Here is a 20861-nt window from a genome sequence, read left to right as displayed (position 1 = left end):
TGACCCAGCAGTTGTTCTGGCTGCCATGGAAGCAGACAATAGAACCCTGCCCCTTTCACTGGGCGAGTGCTGAGATCAGACATTTTGCTTCTTTAGAAGAACCAAGCCCATATGACTCAGGCTGAATCCATCCCTGAGCGCATTTCTCTGGGAGTGAGTCCTACTAAATTCAACATTACTAGAGTTTCCTGAATAGACATACCTAGGATGATGTTGTTTGGACTTTTGCGAACTTTGCTCGCTTTTTAGACTATTTGCTACTTGCTCATTCATTTGCACTGTTCGTTCATCTTATTCTCTGAATTGCCTTCACTTTCCCACAGCAACATCATGGCATAACAACATCTGATTGGCTACGTAGTTTTTGCAAAATCAAATCATTCAGTGCAGGACCCCAGATTCAGTGGGATCACTCTTGCAACTAATCCAGGAAGGAGAAGGAAGGAAAGTAGAAGCCAAGTGAAACAAGGGTGAATGTTGAAGACTGGAAAAGAGATGAATCTCAGTATCCATGGGACTTACTTCTGAGTAGACAGGTTTATGAATGTGCTGTAAAACTGCTACAGTAAACCTCAACATTGAAACCAAAGAATCAGAGCTCTACTATTTAGTGTTCCTATCTGGCTTCTCCCGTCTCCACATCTTTACAAAGATCTGTCTTGGAGTTCATGGTCCATCATCTATCTTTCAGTTTTCTACAGTGGGAACGCTGTAGAAAACTGAGGTAGAGTTTAAATGAAGCCCTGTTAATGAACCCTTAACAACCCACTCACATCAGCATGCACTCTCTCTGTTTTCCTTTTAAAGCTGGGAATCTGTATAAATGTCGCTGAAACTCTCTCATGACGAGAGGAAATTATCTCAATTTTTACTTGTGATGATTTTGTAGGTAGCTGAGATATAGGAGGGACAGTCAATGTGGAGTCCTCCAGAAGTTGTTGTTGAACTATGGCTCCCACAATCTCTGGTTGAGCTGATTGGAATTTTAGTTCTGCAGTTTCTGAAGGCCACCATGTTGGCAAACCTCCTGAGCTACAGGAGAATGATGTGATTCACACAGGTGGTTGTGATGTTGTGATGTATATGTAAATGATATTGTGCAAATATCAGCGTAATTACAGTAAACTAGTATGTGACAGCATGTATTATGTTAAATGTGTAGGTAAGTATATCAGGTAAATTAAAATAAGTGTTAGGCGGAGGTGATAGCGTTGAGAGGGAGTAGTAGAGAGGGTTTGGAAGATTGTGGCAGGGTTAGTGAGATCATAGAATCATATCGTTGAAAGGTACCACAAGAATCATATCTAGTTCTGTGGTTTCTGATTAGCTAGCACTGCGGACCCCCTGTTTTTCAAAAGCCAATCCATGGACCCCTTAGTTTTGAAAATGTTGTTATCTCTATGGTAGTTTTTTGTTATGTGAATGGTGTCACAGTCCCCTTGGGTGGGTTATGTGGACCCCCTGGGGTCTGAGGACCATCAGTTGGGGACCACTAATCGAGTCCAATCTTCTGCAATGCAGGAATCTTTCCACCAACATGTTGCTCAAACCCGCGACCCTGAGATTAAGAGTCTCATGCTCTACCAACTGAGCTATCCCATCAATATGGAGGATTGTGGGGCTCTCGGGCCCACCACCAGTGGTAAGGTGGATGTTGACTCTGAGTAGCATGCCCAGGCACCGTTCGTGAGGAACTCACTGATGTCACTCTTGATAATTAGGAGGTCCATTTCTACCGAAGGAAGTCCAAGATGAACCTGTCCCTCTGGAGTGGCGAGTCATGGCTGCACTCAGTATGAGGCCAACCAACACCTCCATGTTCAGGATGCTTCCACCTGCCAACACCCTTAGCTTCATGCTGTGATGGCCTGGGAATCTGATTCAGAGGCTGAATCGGAGGAATCCCAGCCTGCACAGGAGTCCTCGCCTCCAGGGCCGGCTGAGCAGGGGCAGGGGCTTGAATCTAAAGAGCCCCCACCTGTGCTGGATCCTCAGGAGCTGAATCTGCTCTGGCCCCGGAGGTGATGGAGGACCCATTGCCTGCAGGTGCTCCTCTCCCAGCCCTGTCAGGGGAAGGTGAGGTTGCCTCTGGGTCCAGTAACTCTCCAGCCTCTCCTGAGCTGCAGAGGCTCAGGGCAGAGAGGCGGAGGGAACTAAGTTCTCTCAGGAGGAGTGCTTGCCTTAAGGCCAGGGGAGGCGAATCACCTGTGGCCTGGGACTGCCCCAGGCCTCAGAGGAGATAAAGGCCAGTCAGCCCAGTCCCAGGTTGCGGGAGCAACATCGTTGGAAATCTGTTCCTGCCAGCACCCTGACCTGCTCGTCTGGAGTTCATGATCACGCCCGGCTCCTTGCCTTGGACCCCGCTTCGCCCTTGATGGACAGCCTCCAGACCCTTGACCCAGGACTGGACTCAGACCACGCCGCACGGTACCCCCCCTGGAACCAGCACACATGCCTTCCTTGTACGGTGGCCTGAGTACTGAAAGCTCATCCAGGCCAACAGGATCTTGCTGAGGTTTCCTCAGCATCTTTGTGGTAGCCTCTCCCTCCTGCCTGATGGGCTTGGCTGGCTGCCCCAGCTGGGGAGGCTGGGGTAACTGCTGGTGGATGGGCGGTGGCATGGCCAGAGCATCCTGAATATGAAGGCACTGTTGGGTCTCCTTGCTGGCCTCTACACCGAGTGCAGCCCCGGCTCATTGCTCATCTCAGACTTCCTCGAGTGGAAATGGACCTCCTGATTATGAAGAGTGTTATAAATGAAAATATATAAAACAATATATTAGAGGTGCACCACGCAACCCAGATGTGATAACTCCAGGTTGTGCTCGTGTTGGAGCAGCACCAGAGGCAAAGAAACCCAAGTATCTATATACAAAACTGCCTTTTAAGCCAAGATGGCAAAAATAAAGAGAGAGCTGGATGCTCTTTCAGATTTTCAGGAGACAGAGAAGCCTGTCCCCTCCTCCAGCAAGGTTTTAAAAGCCCAGCCCTTGCATACACTCAAGATGAAATGGCCCCAAAAGAAGAAAAAAAGCATATTTTTAGGGAGTGTATTGCATTTACTTATGAGTGTATTGCCTCATAAAACTACAGTGGTACCTTGGGTTAAGTTCTAGAGGTCTGTTCTTAACCTGAAACTGTTCTTAACTTGAAGCACCACTTTAACTAATGGGGCCTCCCGCTGCCGCCGCACCGCTGCTGCGCAATTTCTGTTCTCATCCTGAAGCAAAGTTCTTAACCCAAGCTACTATTTCTGGGTTAGCGGAGTCTGCAACCTGTCTGTAACCCGAGGTACCACTGTATAGCTATTTGCACTGGATGTCAGACAGCCTGTTTTCTGCAGAAAAGGGGACCTGTGTGCCTTTGGCATGCATGCGGAGTATATCAGTCCACTTTATTACATTAAGAACATATTGCAATTGTCTCCTTCTTGCTGCCATGATGCAACCCTGATGTATTGCTGTTGTGGTTTGGTTTTTCGTTTTTAAAATTGTTTTATCACGTAGTATATATTTCCACGCTGTGTCCTGCTCTAGGACTGAGTTTAATGATGAGTAGAAGATGCCTAAATGAATGAAAATGTAGAAGCAGTCAGTTGAACAGAAAAAGAGGTACCTTTGACTAGTTAAAGCAGCAGTAGCCAACAAGGTGCTCTCTAGTCATGGTTGGACTACAACTCCCAGCATTCATTGCTATTGGCTATGTTGGCTGGGGCTTGGAATCTGTGCTGGCTGCTCCTGAAATCAGTGTTTGAAGTTCTGGGGCTATGAAGCCTGCTTAGCTTTCTGTGGTGCTGCTTTGCCCCAGAATACCTTCTGTTATGATATTATTGCTTTGTTTGGGGGAAACACATTTTCTTTCAACCCCACTTTCCCATTTGCGAAAGGGACAGATCAGTGATCATATCTTACGGTATGTGATTGCAGAAAAATGTACAGCTATGAAAATTTTGGGCCCTTCTTGAGCTAATGCCCAACAGAGTCTTGGAGGGGGGGGGAGTTGCATGACAAAATCATTGAGCTGTGGCAGAAGCAAGAATTAACTTACATTGAATTCACAATTTGGTGGCTTTTCTGGCTGAATAATGAGGACTGGAGCATAATTCTGTTGACAATATTTCCCTTCGCTTGAAAAGGCCCGGCCAACCCATCTCTTCCCATTCCTTCAACCTCTTCAGTCGAGGGAGCTCCGAATATTGCCAGACCACTGACTCTCACCATCCCTGAGCATTGGTGATGCTGGCTGGGGCTGGTGGGAGTTGGAATCCAACAACATAGCAGGTTGCAGGTTATCCAACTCTGTTCTGTATGGTATGGAAATATCGAAAGGAAGTGTAACATCTTCCGCAGTTAGGCATGCCTAGAAGCAATATCCTATACGTGGGATTTGATTCAGTGCTGTTTGTTCCCTGACTGGTGGAATTTGATAACTAGAAGGCAACATGCACGGCGATGGGTGAATAATGCAATCCTTCCCCCAAATGGTGCCACCCAAATGTTGTTGGACTACAGCTCCCATCATCCTCAACCATTGGCCATGCTGGTTGGAGCTGAAGGGCCACAGGTTGCCTTAAATCAACGGAGGACACAGAGGAGGATCCTTCGCTCAAAGCAGTAGCAAAGCTCTTCACAGGAAGGAAAGTAAATACTTTTGGACTACACAGACTCTTCCCATCACCATGTATTTGTAGACCACTAATGAACCATAACGAACCTCCAGGCTAGTCCCTGATGGCCATGAGGCCAAGCAGTAATGAATGAGAAATGAAATAAAGCTACCAGTGTCAAGGGTGTGTTCAGAAGCAGTGTCTTCCTGAATACTAATCCTGCCTGCACTTCCCCAGCTAAGATCCAGCTAAAGGAACCCATTCAGTTTCCCTCTTTCCCCCGTTTGTGTTCGTCTACCTTTTCATCAGAATCCACAGAGCTTTGCAACTTTCTGACACTTTTTAATAACTTTGTGGCTGCCCTTTTGACACCAACGAGTTTGAAAGCTGTATTCTGTTGGTTCTACCGATGGCAATGGCTCACTGGAAACCCCAGATCTTTAAACAGAAATGGAGAACCTGCTGGACTCCAAATCCCATCAGCCCCAGCCAGCACTGCGAATGGCCAGGAATGATAGGTACCATAGTCCAACAATAGTTGGAGAGCCACAGGTTCTCCATCCCTGGCTCAGAAAACATTTGGCTGGTAATATAAACCTTGTCAAAACACAGAGAGGATGTAACATAGCTCCAAATCCCACTGTATTGCATACAGTCCAAATCCTATGCATATTTACTTTGAAGAAAGTCCCATGGACTTTAGTGAAGCTTATTTCCAAGTGTGGACAAGATCATTCACACTTAATTGTGCGCTGTACAAAAACAAGTCGTAATTGGTTCCATAAGAAATCTATGGCTTTTCCTTTCTTTCTTTCTTTTTTAATGCCTTGCAACGACATACAGAAACGAAACCTCCCAAGCAACACTCAAAACATGAGCTCGGAAACTTGCACATTTTCCAAATGCCATCTCCCCTTTGATTGAAAGCAAGGGGTCGATGCTAAGAAGAAACTTCTACAGGCAGACAACATTTTGAACACAGAAGAAATGGCTCAAAACAAAACCCCAGCTAGAAAATAAACGTAAAACAAACAAAAAAACCAAACACGAATATTACACCATTTACACTGAAACAAACAACAGGCAATTGGATGCTTTGATGCAAAGTTGATTCCCACCCGGCCCCTCAACTGACAGCTCTCTCTTCCTCTTCTTTCCCTGTGAATTATTTGATCTGGTTTGTTCTCCCTGAGCAGAGGAAGCATGCTCTGGCAAGAGACCCAAGTGGTGGCTACTGCGTTTGTTTAATTGACTGTATCGCCTCCTATTTTATCTGGCAATGGAAACATGGCATTGTGCAGACAGAGGCTCCTTCTGAAATAGACATCTTTGCAAAAGGCTCTCAACAACCACCCACCACCACCACCCCAGTTTCCTCCAGACCTCTGAGATTTCCAAAACCTGGCAACCGAATCTACTTCCAGATAGCCAAAGCACCCCAAATAAAGAAATGAATGGTCTTCAATCAGTATAAGACCCAGCAGATCGCCTGCCTTATAACGAGCAGTGCAGGAAGGCGGGTGGGAAGGGAGGGGAGGGGAAGAAAGAAAGAAAGAAAGAAAGAAAGAAAGAAAGAAAGAAAGAAAGAAAGAAAGAAAGAAAGAAGGGGAGACCCCCAAACTGGTTGACTTACCTTATTTTCTCCATCTCTGCCGCAGAGGCCTACAAGAAATCAAACAAACAAGGTGCAAGTGAATGGAAAGGGAGCAGCAGCGTTCACTCGGCAGATTTATGCATAGTTCAGGCTATCCAAAAAGGCTGGCTGGCAGGCTTGGCTGGCTGCTGCCGCCGGCTCCCGTCTACCGAGCCCCGGCCAGACCCGGACCCCAGATCTGCATGGGAGCAGCAGGGGTGCACGTTGACTGGTGAACTCCCGAAGAACGCAGCAGCAGCAGCGGCGGAGGCAGCAGCAGCAGCAGCAGCGAACACGCTGCAGAAAGGCTGGCGAGCTCCCCAGGAGACATGGGCAACACGGAATGACTCAGTTTGTAGCGCCCAGGCGAAGAAGGCAGAGGAGGAGGAGGAAGGTGGAAGGAGAACCAGTAACAGGTTACTGTGCCGAGCGGGTTCCGCAGGAGAGAAAGTTGAAATCGAGGGGTGGCCCCGTCCAACAGGAGCCGAGGGAGGGAGGGAGGCAGGCAGGCAGGCGCGCACCAACGTGGCACATAGACGCTGCCACGATCTCCAGTTTCTCTCCTCCCTCGCCCTCCCCCCCAAAAAACCCCCCACACCACCTTGGAGTTTTTAATTCATCACGTTTCCCCGAGATCTCGGCAGATGGAGCGCGCGCACGCAGCTCGAGCGAGAGTTTCAGGGATCGCGTTAGGGTTGGGTTTTTTTGTGTGTGTGTCCCCCACCCACCCTGTAATTCATGGTCTTAATTCATCTCTCTCGCATTCCGCCTTGCCCTTTAAGATTCACGCCGGGGTCCCTTTGATCCGCACCGGCAAGAGGGGGGGAAAGTTTCAAGAGGACTCCTTTTTTTAACCCCTGCTCCGCCAGACCCGGCCAAGGAAGGCACCCCTCTCCAACAACGCTTGACTCTTTGGGGGCCTGCTTAACCACTTGCTTCCTGAGATCTGCCCAGATGAAGCCACCGGGATGGTGCGGGGGGAGGACGGATTCTGTTGCAGCTTTTACCATACTAGTGTGTCCTTCCTTCCTTCCATCCATCATCTATCTATCATCTATCTATCTATCTATCTATCTATCTATCATCTATCTATCTATCTATCTATCTATCTATCTATCTATCTATCTATCTATCTATCTATATCATCTATCTATCATCTATCTCTATCTATCATCTATCTATCTATCTATCTATCTATCTATCTATCTATCTATCTACCTACCTACCTATCTATCTATCTATCTATCATCTATCTATCTATCTATCTATCTATCTATCTATCTATCTATCCCTGCATCGTTTCATTTCTTTTGAATTCTTTTCCCTTTCAATGTATGGCATGCAACCATTTTATTCACCCTCGACACAAATATCGCCAAGATTTTGAGCTGACGGGCTTCTTTTGGCTCCGCCTGCCCTTCACACACATCTAGAGTGGGTGGGCGGGCTTTTCTGCTTCCCCCCTTCCATCCCAGTTTTTTGTGAATTAGAGGATGAAAGCGCCAGGGCGAGTCTGGGAACCCGACATTTCAAAAGTATATTCCCATCCTTTTTTTAGTCCCAGAAGACCAGAAGACCTGTCGTTTCAAAGCCTCTTGTTTTAGATAGTCCTAAAGAAGCACATTTCTCCCCTACCAAACATAAAAATTAAAAAAGAAACTGGGAAATGCTGTTTAAAGGTGCTAGGAATTGTAGCTCTGTGAGGGGGGGGGGAACTACAGTTCCCAGAATTCTGGGCGGGGTGTGTGCTTTAAATGTATGGTATGTACTTAGCCTGTGCAACAGATGGTGGTTAGGTAAGAAAAGGAAAAACGAGGCATGATCAGAACAGCAAAAATGAAAATCTACACTGAAATATCAGTGGCGTTTGTGTTCTTCAATTGCCAACAGATCCCTATTTCTCCTCCCCCCCCCCCCGTCCTTCCTGGTTTTTTCTCTGGCCCAGTCACTTATGATCTCATGATGTGGAAGTCCTTTCCTCACGTCCATTGTTGCCTTGGCAATGCCTTGCAAAATGCATCGAGAGGCAAGCCGAGCCCATTGATTGAACGGTTCCCCCACACCAATTCATTAACATACAATATTGCAGCGCACAAGATGAGACGACTTTTCTGAATGCCACCCTGCTGGTTCGGATCCTGGGAGTCCTAAATGCCAGATGATAATCGCCAGTGTCCACTCTATGCAAGTGGAACCTCCAAAAATGGATGGGCTGGTGCACTGGGGGAAGGAGGGTGTCCTTCTGTGATCCACAAAACAACCCTCCTGTGCTGATGATGCAGCGCAACCCTGAATTCTCATCCTTTCACAAATGTAGAAGACAGAATCACGGCCCCACTCTGCACTAGCAAACGCCTTTCCTAAGCTGCTATGTGGAGCTAAAAGGAGGAGGGCAATGAGGAAGGGGAAGAGCTTATAAGGACATGGCACTCCGCTATGTGCTTCATACTGGGCGCATAGTTAGAGTATGGAACAGGCTCCCACAGGAGGCAATGCCATCCACAAACTTGGGTGGCTTTAAGAGAGGATTAGATAAGAGAAATTAATGGAGGATAAAGCTCTCAATGGCTAACAGCCACGATAGCTATGTTCTACCTCCACATTCAGAGGCCGTAATGCTTCTAAATACCTGTACCAGTTGCTGGAAACTGGGGGAGATGAAGAAGAAGAAGAGTTTGGATTTTATATCCTGCTTTATCACTCCCCTTAAGGAGTCTCAAAGCGGCTAACATTCTCCTTTCCCTTCCTCCCCCACAACAAACACTCTGTGAGGTGAGTGAGGCTGAGAGACTTCAGAGAAGTGTGACTAGCCAAGGTGGCCCAGCAGCCGCATGTGGAGGAGCGGGGAAGCGAACCCCGTTCACCAGATTACAAGTCTACTGCTCTTAACCACTACACCAGACTGGAGGAAGTGATCTAAGTCAGTGTTTCCCAAATTTGGTCCTCAAGCTGTTTCCCATCACCCCTGACCACACTGGTCTTGATAACTGCGTGGACAGGCGGAGTCCCTTCAACCCCAGGCGACCCCCGAGCTGAATATTCCTTCTGTTGTATTGGCAGGGCAGGCCTTTCCCCCTACCTGGCCGATCTCCTGGCAACACCCCCCAGGCGGCATTGGGGGATTGGGTGAGGTAGGCGGAGACCTCCAGGTATCCAGTCTGGGGAGAGTGAAGCCAGCCCGTACTACCAGGAGCACTGTGTGCGCTCATGCAAAAGGCACCCCCATTTGATGTGGGGAGCGGTCATTAGGGATGATAGGGGTTGTAGTCCGAAAACAGCTGGAGACCCAAGTTTGGGAAACACAGCTCTAGATGTTGTAGTCCAAATCCCAGGATCTGGAGGGCCACAGGTTCCCCAGCATCTAGATCAAGGGAAGTAATAGTGCCACTGTATTCTGCTCTGGTCAGACCTCACCTGGAGTACTGTGTCCAGTTCTGGGCACCACAGTTCAAGAAGGACACTGACAAACTGAAACGTGTCCAGAGGAGGGCAACCAAAATGGTCAAAGGCCTGGAAACGATGCCTTATGAGGAACGGCTAAGGGAGCTGGGCATGTTTAGCCTGGAGAAGAGGAGGTTAAGGGGTGATATGATAGCCATGTTCAAATATATAAAAGGATGTCACATAGAGGAGGGAGAAAGGTTGTTTTCTGCTGCTCCAGAGAAGCGGACACAGAGCAATGGATCCAAACTACAAGAAAGAAGATTCCACCTAAACATTAGGAAGAACTTCCTGACAGTAAGAGCTGTTCGACAGTGGAATTTGCTGCCAAGGAGTGTGGTGGAGTCTCCTTCTTTGGAGGTCTTTAAGCAGAGGCTTGATATCCATATGTCAGGAGTGCTCTGATGGTGTTTCCCGCTTGGCAGGGGGTTGGACTCGATGGCCCTTGTGGTCTCTTCCAACTCTATGATTCTATGATCCCTGGCACCAGTCAGTTCCAGGCTGGTGCTGGAGCAACATGAGTAGCTTCTCGCTGAGTCTGGTATCTGGCTTGTTTTTCCTAAGCTAGCTCCATGGGTATGCACCTTGTCATACTGACTAGAATGTACCTCCTTGGTCTCAAGGCAGTTGTCTAGAACAGGAGAACCAAGCTGGCAACATGACCAGGAGATTTCGCAAGTTTCTGCTGCACTGGCATACATGGTTGGTGGGTTGCATTTATCATGGTATGCTCTGGCTGGGATGCCAGTTGCTGGACCACGACAGCCTGACTAGAGTGGTCCAGGCAATGGTAACCTCAAGACTTGATGACTGTTATGCATTTTAGGTGGGTCTGCCCTCACAAATTATCTGGAAGCTGCAGGTAATAAAGAATGCCATGGCCAAACTGCTCACAGGAACAGGTTACTGGAACCCTACTACTCTGCTGTTGAGAGAAAGCTAGGCTACTGGGCCAGGTTCAAGTTACTTGGATTAATTCACAAAGCTCTAAATAACTTGGGCCCAAAGTAAATTAAGGACCTTTTCATCCCTTATGTTCCATTTAAGTCAACTGAGATCCTCTGATAGAGCACTTCTGGTGATTCCTGTATGTCCCTGAGGTTCAGTTCGCTTTCATGTGGCAGGTCCCGTGCCAAACAGGTAGATGTTTGGCAGGAACTTCAGATTCCTAGACCATAGAATTGTAGAGTTCCCTCCAGACCTCTTTTGAAAACATTTTTTTCAGATTGTCCTTTTGCAACATGATCTTTTTTCCTTTTAACCAATCGGTATTTATTGATGTTCTTAATTCTTTTAATGGGTGCTTTGTATGTTGTATGCCAACCTTGATATACTTTATGAAAGTGTGGATTATAAATGTTTCACTAAAAATAAAATAAAATAAAGGTGTGTCACAAGTTGTGCAGGCGTTTTCTAGCGTGTTGCTCTATAGATTTTGGAGTAGGCAGCTGTTAACGCCATGTCATCTTGCTTTATCATACAGCAGTACAGATGATAGGTGTTAAAAAGCCATGTCCAAATGCATACTTACAAATTGCTGCAATGGGTTTCCCATACAGGCAGGGAGGGAAAGGCTTTTAGTGTTGTGCTAACATTCCAAAAGCCTTTTATGTTTCATTCGGCTTTAGCTTTTGCAAAGTTCTCTGCATCAATTTTTTATTGTGTTCAGATGCATTGTTCCATAAGTAAGCCTACTCTAGTAGTACAGAAGGTTAGAAGCAAAGTTGTTTGTGAACAAAAGTTACTGGGGAGCGTGTGAGAGAGGGAGAGAGAGAGAGAGAAAGAGATTTTGTAAAAGCATTGGTGATGTCAAGTAGATACCCTTTTCTGGGTAGATATTCCTTTAAAGGACTCAGACAAGAACTTTGATTGAACCAACAGCATCGATGGAGGAGAACACTGAGCTTTGCAATTGTGTAATAGTCGTGTAGTAGCACCTTTTAATGGATTGACTGTAAGAGTTTGAAAGCTTCTGAGATCACCAGCTATTTCCCATGAAGAACTAAGTAAAGGGACTGAGTTTACTCATACAACCAGTCCCTTGGTGTACTCTCTATAAATACCCAGCACTTATATCTCAATGCATTAGATGAATCTATCCTTAGTTCCAGTTTCTCATCGTTGGCTATTAAATGAGAGCCTGCATGATGTCATGAGTAGCGTTGCGCGATAGCTGCTTTCCAACGTCATAATATACCACCAGCTAAACTTTGTGATATGGCGGTATATTATGATGTCAGAAAGGAGGCAGGGAGGAAGAAGGCAGCTGCCAGCCATGGAGACAATGAGCATCACTGTGCACAGCTTCTGCCGCTTCCTGTCAAGGCCAAGGGGGTGGCGCTGCTCTAGACGGAGTACATCAGCCAGGGCACCCTATACCAGGGCACTGTGGAGCTGCCTGCCCCAGCGTCTTGCCTCCTCCTCCAGAGCCTGGCACATGGAGGAAGGAACCCTGGCCCCACGAGGCATGGGGCGAAGCTACTTCCTCCTCCAGTGCCCGAGGCACAGAGGAAGGAGCCCCTAGGGTGAAATTGTTCTCAGGCGTGCTGTTTTGGAGGTGGGTGACACATATGGGGTGCTGATTGGCAGAGGGCAGCACAGATCCCATGCATGCATGCATCCACCCACCTCTAGTCCTCCTGAGTTTAAAGCAGTTGGCCTGAAACTGAGAGGTGAAATACTGCCAGGTCTAAATTGCATAATAATAATAATAATAATAATAATAATAATAATAATAATAATAATAATATAATTTATTTATACACCACCCATCTGGCTGGGTTTCCACAGCCATTCTGGGCAACTCCCAACAGAATATTAATAATAATAGAAAAGCGATAAAACATCTAACTTAAAAAACTTCCCTAAACAGGGTTGCCTTCAGATGTCTTCTAAAAGTCAGATAGTTGTTTATTTCCTTAACATCTGAAGGGAGGGTGTTCCACAGGGTGGGTGCCACCACCGAGAAGGCCCTCTGTCTGGTTCCCTGTAACCTCATTTCTTGCAGTGAGGGAACCGCCAGAAGGCCCTCGGAGCTGGACCTCAGTGTCCAGGCTGAACGATGGGGGTGGAGATGCTCCTTCAGGTATACTGGACCAAGGCCATTTAGGGCTTTAAAGGTCAGCACCAACACTTTGAATTGTGCTCGGAAACATACTGGGGGCCGTTGCAATCAAGCCTTCAAACTGATCCTGGATGATGCATCGATACACCGCCCAGGCCTAGTCATGAGGATAAAATGGAGAGTCAGGGATTGTGAACACCACCCTGAGCTCTTTGGAGAAAAGGTGGGACATAAATGAAGTAATAAATAATAAAGCTGGCAGCTGAGAACTTCTGGCCCTCAAGCTGTTGCTGAATTCTACCAGTCCCAGTGTAGCAGCTAGAGTGCCAGACAAGTATTAAGGAGGCCTGGGTTCAAAATTTCAGCTAGCCATTTCACTCGCTAGGTGACTTTTGGCCAATCTCTCACAACCTTGCAAGGTTGTTGTGAGTATAGCAACATAGGAAGCTGCTTTGTACTGAATCAGATCTTGGGTCCATCTTAATCAGTATTGTCTACACTGACAGACAGTAGCTCTCTATCATTTCAGACAAGGGGCCTCTCCCAGACCTACCTGGAGATGCCGGGGATCAAACGTGACTTTCTGCATGCAAGGCAAGTGCTCTGTCCCTGAGCTATGGCCCTTCTCCAGATAAAACCACTGAATTGAGACAAGAGGAAGAGAGTGGTCCTCCCCCCTTCCTTTCCTTCTTGCTAGGCTTGTATTTTGAAAATATCAATCCATGATGACCTTTGATTAGAATGGCTTCTACTTAAAATACGCAGAGGTTTAAATAAAGACGGGACAGTACTACATACCGCTCTCTGTGTTTGTAGTTCACCTTGGGGGGAAGCTTAACTTAGCATGACCTCACAAGGAACAATGATCTAAGAATAACATGAACTGAGAAAGTACCAGAAACCAGGAGAGTGTGAAATGAAATACCCGAAGGACTATGCCTGCCTCTCTCTCTCTCTCTCTCGGGCGAGTGCACTGCTCTTTTTGGTATATGCCATACCTTGCTTAATAACTTGTGTGGGTGGGTGTTGAAACATAGCACAGAGAAACAGTTCGCTGGGATGTTTATAATTACATGAAGCAATTTAGGCACAGAGGTTGCTGTTCAGGAAATCGGGGCAATAAGTGGCTGTTAAATCACAGCAGTATTTGGGATATTATTAAACTTCTGTGGGCATCCTTTCAAAAGCCCTTAGCTGATGGGACCTTTGCGATTTGACCTCCTAGGCACCCCATCTTGTCTCTGGCAAAAGAGCTGTCTGTTTTTGAGAAACTGGGCAGATTGGTAGTTATTGAACCAGTGGGACTTAACAAAGCTGATGATCAGCGGTCTGGAAACCAAGCCTTATGAGGAAAGGTTGAAGGAGCTAGGTATGTTTAGCCTGGAAAAGAGGAGACGGAGAGGAGATACAATAGCCATCTTCAAATAGCTTAAGGGCTATCACATGGAAGAGGGAACAAGTTTGTTTTTTCCTGCTCTGGAAGGTAGTACTTAAACCAATGGCTTCAAGTTTCAAGAAAGGAGATTCCGGCTAAACATCAGGAATATCTTTCTGACAATAAGAGCTGTTTGACAGTGGAACGGTCTCTCTTGGGAGGTTGTGGACTCTCCTTCTGTTATGTACTGAGCTGAATCCTAGAACAATAGGATCCAGAATGCAGCAGTCTGATTGGTCCTCAGGAGCCACCCAATCCCTCTCCAGGTGGAAGTGAATCAGCGACCTAATTGGCCTGCAGGAGCAGCCAATCAGGCTTCTGGAGGAGGTGAATCTGCAACCTGATTGGCCTACAGGAGCAGCCCAGAATCAGCCAATCACGCGGGGTCCATTGTGTAAATAATGTATATTACACACAGCTAGACATTTTGGGGAAAGTTTCATTCATTGCTACTATGAGCTGAATAAATAAATTCTCACTCAACTCTGAGTATATTTCACCTTCCTTGGAGGTTTTTAAGCAGAGGTTGGATGGCCATCTGCTATGGATGCTTTAGCTGAGATTCCTGCATTGCAGAGGGTTGGACTGGATGGCCCTTGGCGTCCCTTCCAACTCTTACAATTCTATGATGGAAAAAGCAGGTGGGTTTTATTGGTATATGTAGATCCCAACTTTCCTCCAAGGTAGCATGCATGGATTTCTCCTCATCTTATTCTCAGAACAGCCCTGTGAGGTTGAGTAGACATAGGCCATATCACACATTTAAAACACTATGACATCACTTTAAACAGTCATGGCTTCCCCCACAAAATCATGGGAGCTACAGCTTGTTAAGCATCTTGAGGGTTGCCAGGAGACCCTGTTCTCACAGAACTACGATTTACTTAATGGTGTAACAGTCAATCGCTATTCCCAGGGAACTCTGGGAATTGTAAGGAATAGGGTTGAGCAGGGCTTTGGCTGAGATCTAGAACTTGTTTTCATATCAAAGCTCAGTAAGTGAAATAACAAGGATGGTGGAAAAGGCACTGGATTTGTACAGACTGCTATTCCTTCAAAGCTGACTGTTGTCCACATCCCCCACTCTTCCCCAGTCAAGGTCATAGTCCTCAAGGCTGGTTAAGTTATTTCATTCCACAAATACCTCACCCTCGTAGTAAAAAAAATACAACAATAAACAATGAACTAACTAGTGATTTCCTGCTCTTTCTTAATACCCAGCACTAGTTGCTTGAGGCAGCTACTTCATTCTGCCTAGAGCCCCGGAAAAACTGGACATCCTATTTTTTCATGCAAGATCTCAGCTGCCATTTTGGGTGCCACAATATTGCATGCTCAGGGCCACGCTCTAGACCCAAAAAGCATTTGAGGGTGCCCGAGAGCGTGGTGTGGGTCACATGATTCACCCAGAAGCACTTTCTAGAAGACATGCATCCGAAAAAGTTGGATGGTATGCTAATGATAGGGATGTACCAGTTTCTTGATAAGCAATGCATAGGATTAAGATGTTAAATTGCAATGAGTAGAATGAGTACTGTGCTGCATATTTAATACCTTGAGCTTTGACTAGCAATAGATCCAAGCTCCTTGTATTATAACAAATAGGAGCTAATAGGGTTGGGTAGGGTAGAAAGCTGCTGTCTGTATCACAAAGCAGGTAAAAAAAAGTCAATAATACATTAATACAAAAGAAATGTGGAGCAGCACTCAGAATCATTTTGGTCTGACCTAACAAGGTAATTATTATGTTCTTTAGCACCCCTGAGGTCCCCCCTCTCTCAACCCCTCCCCCATATATTGAATTAAATGAATGTGTCAATATCTTTGAAATAGGAGGGTTAATGTTATCCAATTCCTTGAATATCTCTAAGTCTGCCTGCCTGTCTACCTACCGGTATCTCAGTCAGTAGAGCATGAGACTCTTAATCTTAGAGTTTTGGGTTCAAGACCCAGGTTGGGCAAAAGATTCCTGCATTGCAGAGGGCTGGACTAGATGACCCTTGTAGCCCCTTCTAACTCTACAATTCTATACATCTATCTATCATCTGCACACATTTCCCCTGAATGTTCTCTCAGCTCTCCAAATGTTCGTTTCGATCTTTTCCAAGCTGTGGGTTTGTGTGTTGCCTGGAAGAAACAGGCTCTGTTTAGCTTATTATTGAAAGAGGGGCGTCCTACACAGCTCCTCTACACACACGAAAGGCTGAAGTGGAGCCTGTACTGGACTGGGATGCTATTTTAATAGCCGAAAGGTCACCAGAAGTCTCCCCGTGGTCCCTCGATACCCTCTCTTGCGCTGCGCATTAGCATTCCTCTCTGCAGGTCCCTTTCTACTAGTTTGAAAGAGTCGGCTCTCAACTCCTACACAAAATGTGGAGTTGTTAGGATTTGCAGAGGAGACATTAAATCAGCCTCTGGAGATTCCTTTGTCAAAAGGAAGCCATATTTATTAAAAGTGCAGTTGGCTCTTCACATGTGTCATATTCCCTCCCGCTCCCCTTGGCCTTTCCCCTCCTTCCGGCACATCCGCCCCCTGCCCAGGGTGGGGGAAAAGCCCTCTGAAGGAACATCCAGTGCATATTATCTCGTGGCTCATGCTTGTCATTCTGTCCTGTGTGATACTATTTTTAGAAAGGGATTTTCATCCAATTGCCGTTCAGTAGACTAGTTGTCAAGGCAAACACCGAGAAGGTGGTTGAGGTTGAATTTGTCAATGATTCAGCAGTGCGGGCTGTCGTTAGCAAGCCAGGCTCGCCTCTCTGATAATAATGTGCGCTCTGGCATTTCTGAGAGCCGGTGTGATGTTGCAGGTAGTGTGTTTGGCCCTGAAATAACAATGCATAGCATCTGTAGCAATGCTTTAGAGCACTTAGTGCAAGGGTGGGCATGGGGTTTTTGGACTATGACATACCCTCCAACATTTCTCTGATGAAAATAGGGAGATATTATTCTATACCTTCCAACATTTCTCCAGTGAAAATACAGACATCCCCTCCAACGTTTCTCTGATGAACATAGGGACATCCTATTCCATACCCTCCAACATTTCTCCAATGAAATAGGGGTGTCCTAAGGAAAAGGGGGACATTCTGGGATCAAATCAGAAATTGGGACAACTTCTGTAAATCCAGGGCTGTCGCTAGAAAATAGGGACACCTGGAAGGTCTGTTATGACTCCCACCACACCAAGGCAGCATGGCCAATAGTCAAGGATGATGGGAGTTGCAGTCCAAAACATCTGGAAGGCTAAAGGGTGCCCACTAAGGGGTTAATACTGTAAATTTCAGTTTTTCATAGCCCCCCCATCTTGAGTTCTTCACATTTCCACACCCCTTCGCATTTCCCCCCAATTAAAATTGTTCAGCATTTTATTGCAAATTTCTCCTAATAGACACTTCTTCTTTTTTGCAAACCAGCATCCTGTAACGTAAGGGACGCGGGTGGCGCTGTGGTCTAAATCACAGAGCCTAGGACTTGCCAATCAGAAGGTCGGCGGTTTGAATCCCCGTGATGGGGTGAGCTCCTGTTGCTCTGTCCCTGCTCCTGCCAGCCTAGCAGTTTGAAAGCATGTCAAATTGCAAGAAGATAAATAGGTATCGCTCCGGCGGGAAGGTAAACGGCATTTCTGTGCGCTGCTCTGGTTCACCAGAAGTGGCTTAGTCATGCTGGCCACATGACCCGGAACCTGAACACTGGCTCCCTCAGCCAATAAAGCGAGATGAGCACAGCAACTCCAGAGTCGGCCACGACTGGACCTAATGGTCATGGGTCCGTTTACCTTTACCTATCCTGTAACATAATGCACTTTCACATGATTTTCAGCAGTATATGCATTTTTATGCGCACTTTGCCCTACTATAAGCATTTTATACGCATCACTTGGTATGTTTCAGAAGATGGCTGTGCTTCCATTTACAGTTTTAGGGAAGCTTGAATTAGGTAGGATCGCCTTGAAATGCAAGCAGAAGCAAATTTGTTTGCCATCCCTATTCCCCAACGTGCCCCAGTAGACATTTCTGAGACAGATGGACCAATAGCCTGATTTTGTATTATGCAGCTTATGACAATCAAGTCATAAGCTGGACTAGGTTATCATCTGTACTGCGTTGTACAAGGGACTGCCTTTCAAGAACATTCAGAAACTCCTGTGTCATAGAATCATAGAGATGGACGGTATCCCAATTCAGGAATCTCAGCTAAAGAATCCCAGACAGATAGCCAACCACCCTCTGTTTAAAAACATCTAATGAAGTTTTCCATCACTTTCTGACGTACTCCGCTCCACTATTGCAACAGCTCCTACCGTAAGAAAGCTCCTCCTAAAGTTTAGTTGGAATTTCCTTTCTTGTAATTTGAACCCATTGTTTTGGGTCCAACCTTCTGCAGCAGCCCTTTGAGTATCTGAATCTGGCTATGATATCACCTGTCAGCCTTCTCTTCTCCAGCTTAAACATACCCAACTCCCTCAACTGCAGATGGAACTATTAAGAAGGAGTCACTGAAATGAACACATCTGCAGTTAATTTACAGAAGTGAAATTCAAAGTGGTGGGTTTGTTTCAGAAGGTCCAAAATGAACCGGGACCAGGATGATGGTGTCTGAGGGACCATCTTTGCCTGTATGGACTTGCCTATGCACAAAGATCACCATTACAGGCCTGCTAATCCCAGGATCAGGATGATGGTGTCTGAGGGACCATCTTCGCTTGTATGGACTTGCCTATTCACAAAGACCACCATTACAGACCTAATCCCACCTACAGGGTTCAGTATTTTAAATATGTCCAGCTCACTTTTTAGAGCAAGGCCCTCACAAAATGGCATCCATAAAAACATATACAGTGGTACCTTGGGTTAAGTACTTATTTAGTTCTGGAGGTCCGTTCTCAACCTGAAACTGTTCTTAACCTGAAGCACCACTTTAGCTAATGGGGCCTCCTGCTGCTGCCGCGCCATCGGAGCACGATTTCTCTTCTCATCCTGAAGCAAAGTTCTTAACCCGAGGTAAATTTCTGGGTTAGCGGAGTCTGTAACCTGAAGCGTATGTAATCTGAAGCGTATGTAACAATACTATATCTATCTATCATCTATCTATCTATTTATCTATTTATCTATCTATCTATCATCTATCTATCATCTATAGCTATAGAATCAGAAACTTTAAAAAAACATTGAAACAATATACCTCCCAATTATATAAAAAATCAGTAGCACAAAATATTATTATGATATACACTCTCTTATTCTTGCTTCTGGCATTTTCAGATTGGTATTCCACTGATCATATCTATACTATTATATGTAACAATACTGATTAGACTAAGATGCCCACTGTTAAAAGAGAGACACTGTAAGGCACAAACCAAGAATTCTTACATGGGCTACGATCATATTCCTGGGAACTGAGAAAGAAGCAAGCACCGACTGTGAAACATCAACGCACTTACAAATTGCTGGGTTTTCAAATGTGAACATGGAACTGAGCAATTAAGCAAATTATAGACATTTAAGGCCAAGAAAAAGCATCCATTGACTACCTCCCAGCCCCCACCCCATGGAAGCCATAGTTACCAGTAAAGGATGGTAACTGTGGAATAAAGCCAGAAAACAGAGACATCACCAGAAAGAGTTATGTTAAATTCAGAAGATCTGGGTTTAACTCTATCCCTTCCCATAGTTAGAAAACCAAGATGGTCAGGACACATTCAACACAGTCAATCAAAGGCATGTAACAAAATGAATTTCAATATGGGCAAATGTAAGCTTCTACACTTCTGCAGGAAGAACCAGCTGCACAAATATAAGATGGGGGACACCTGGCTTACTAGTAGTACATGTGACAAGGATCTTGGGGTCTTAGGAGACCCCAAGCTTAACAAGAGTCAACAGTGTGAGCAGCTGCAAATATATATATATAATGCTATTCCAGCCTGCATCAACAGAAGTATAGCGTCCAGATCAAGGAACTAACAGTACCACTCTCTTCGGCCTTGGTCAGACAACACCTGGAGAGCAGAGGAGGGTGACCAAGATTATCAAGGGCTGGAAATCAAGCCTTATGAGGAACAGTTGAGGGAGCTGGGTATGTTTTGTTTGGAGAGGAAGAGACTGAGAGGAGATATGATAGCCAACTTCAAAGAGGAGGGAGAAAGGTTGTTTTCTGCTGCTCCAGAGAAGCGGACACGGAGCAATGGATCCAAACTACAAGAAAGAAGATTCCACCTAAACATTAGGAAGAACTTCCTGATTGTAAGAGCTGTTCAACAGTGGAATCTGCTGCCGAGGAGTGTGGTGGAGTCTCCTTCTTTGGAGGTCTTTAAGCAGAGGCTTGACAACCATATGTCAGGAGTGCTCTGATGATGGTGTTTCCTGCTTGGCAGGGGGTTGGACTCGATGGCCCTTGTGGTCTCTTCCAACTCTATGAGTCTATGATTCTATGAAATATCTCAAGGGCTGTCACCTGGAAGATGGGGCATGCTCATTTTGTCCTGCTCTGGAGAGTAGGACCATAACAAACAGATTCAATTACAGATAGGTAGCCGTGTTGGTCTGCCATAGTCAAAACAAAATAAAAAAATTCCTTCCCGTAGCACCTTAAAGACCAACTAAGTTAGTTCTTGACCAACAGATTCAAGTTACAGGAAAGGAATTTCTGACTCAACATCAGGAAGAACTTTCTGGCA

The 20861-nt window shown here is 45.9% G+C and overlaps 1 protein-coding gene and 1 long non-coding RNA gene across 2 annotated transcripts in view; one reads left to right on the top strand and one right to left on the bottom strand.

Annotated features, from left to right (window-relative positions):
- On the top strand, positions 1-592 carry LOC309367288. Its single transcript, XR_014166986.1, has 2 exons — positions 1-153; positions 324-592. It is a non-coding gene; the product is annotated as an uncharacterized lncRNA (long non-coding RNA).
- Positions 1-20861, bottom strand: part of BEGAIN (brain enriched guanylate kinase associated) — a 178970-nt gene that overhangs the window by 135476 nt on the left and 22633 nt on the right. The window contains exon 2 of the mRNA XM_081916459.1: positions 6240-6268. Coding sequence (XP_081772585.1) covers positions 6240-6268 — 29 coding nt within the window. The remainder of the gene's footprint in view (positions 1-6239; positions 6269-20861) is intronic.

Source organism: Podarcis melisellensis (assembly GCF_964234715.1).
Source record: "Podarcis melisellensis genome assembly, chromosome: 1".
In the NCBI taxonomy this organism is placed as follows: Eukaryota; Metazoa; Chordata; class Lepidosauria; order Squamata; family Lacertidae; genus Podarcis; species Podarcis melisellensis.
This window is presented reverse-complemented; position numbering and strand designations above follow the sequence as displayed.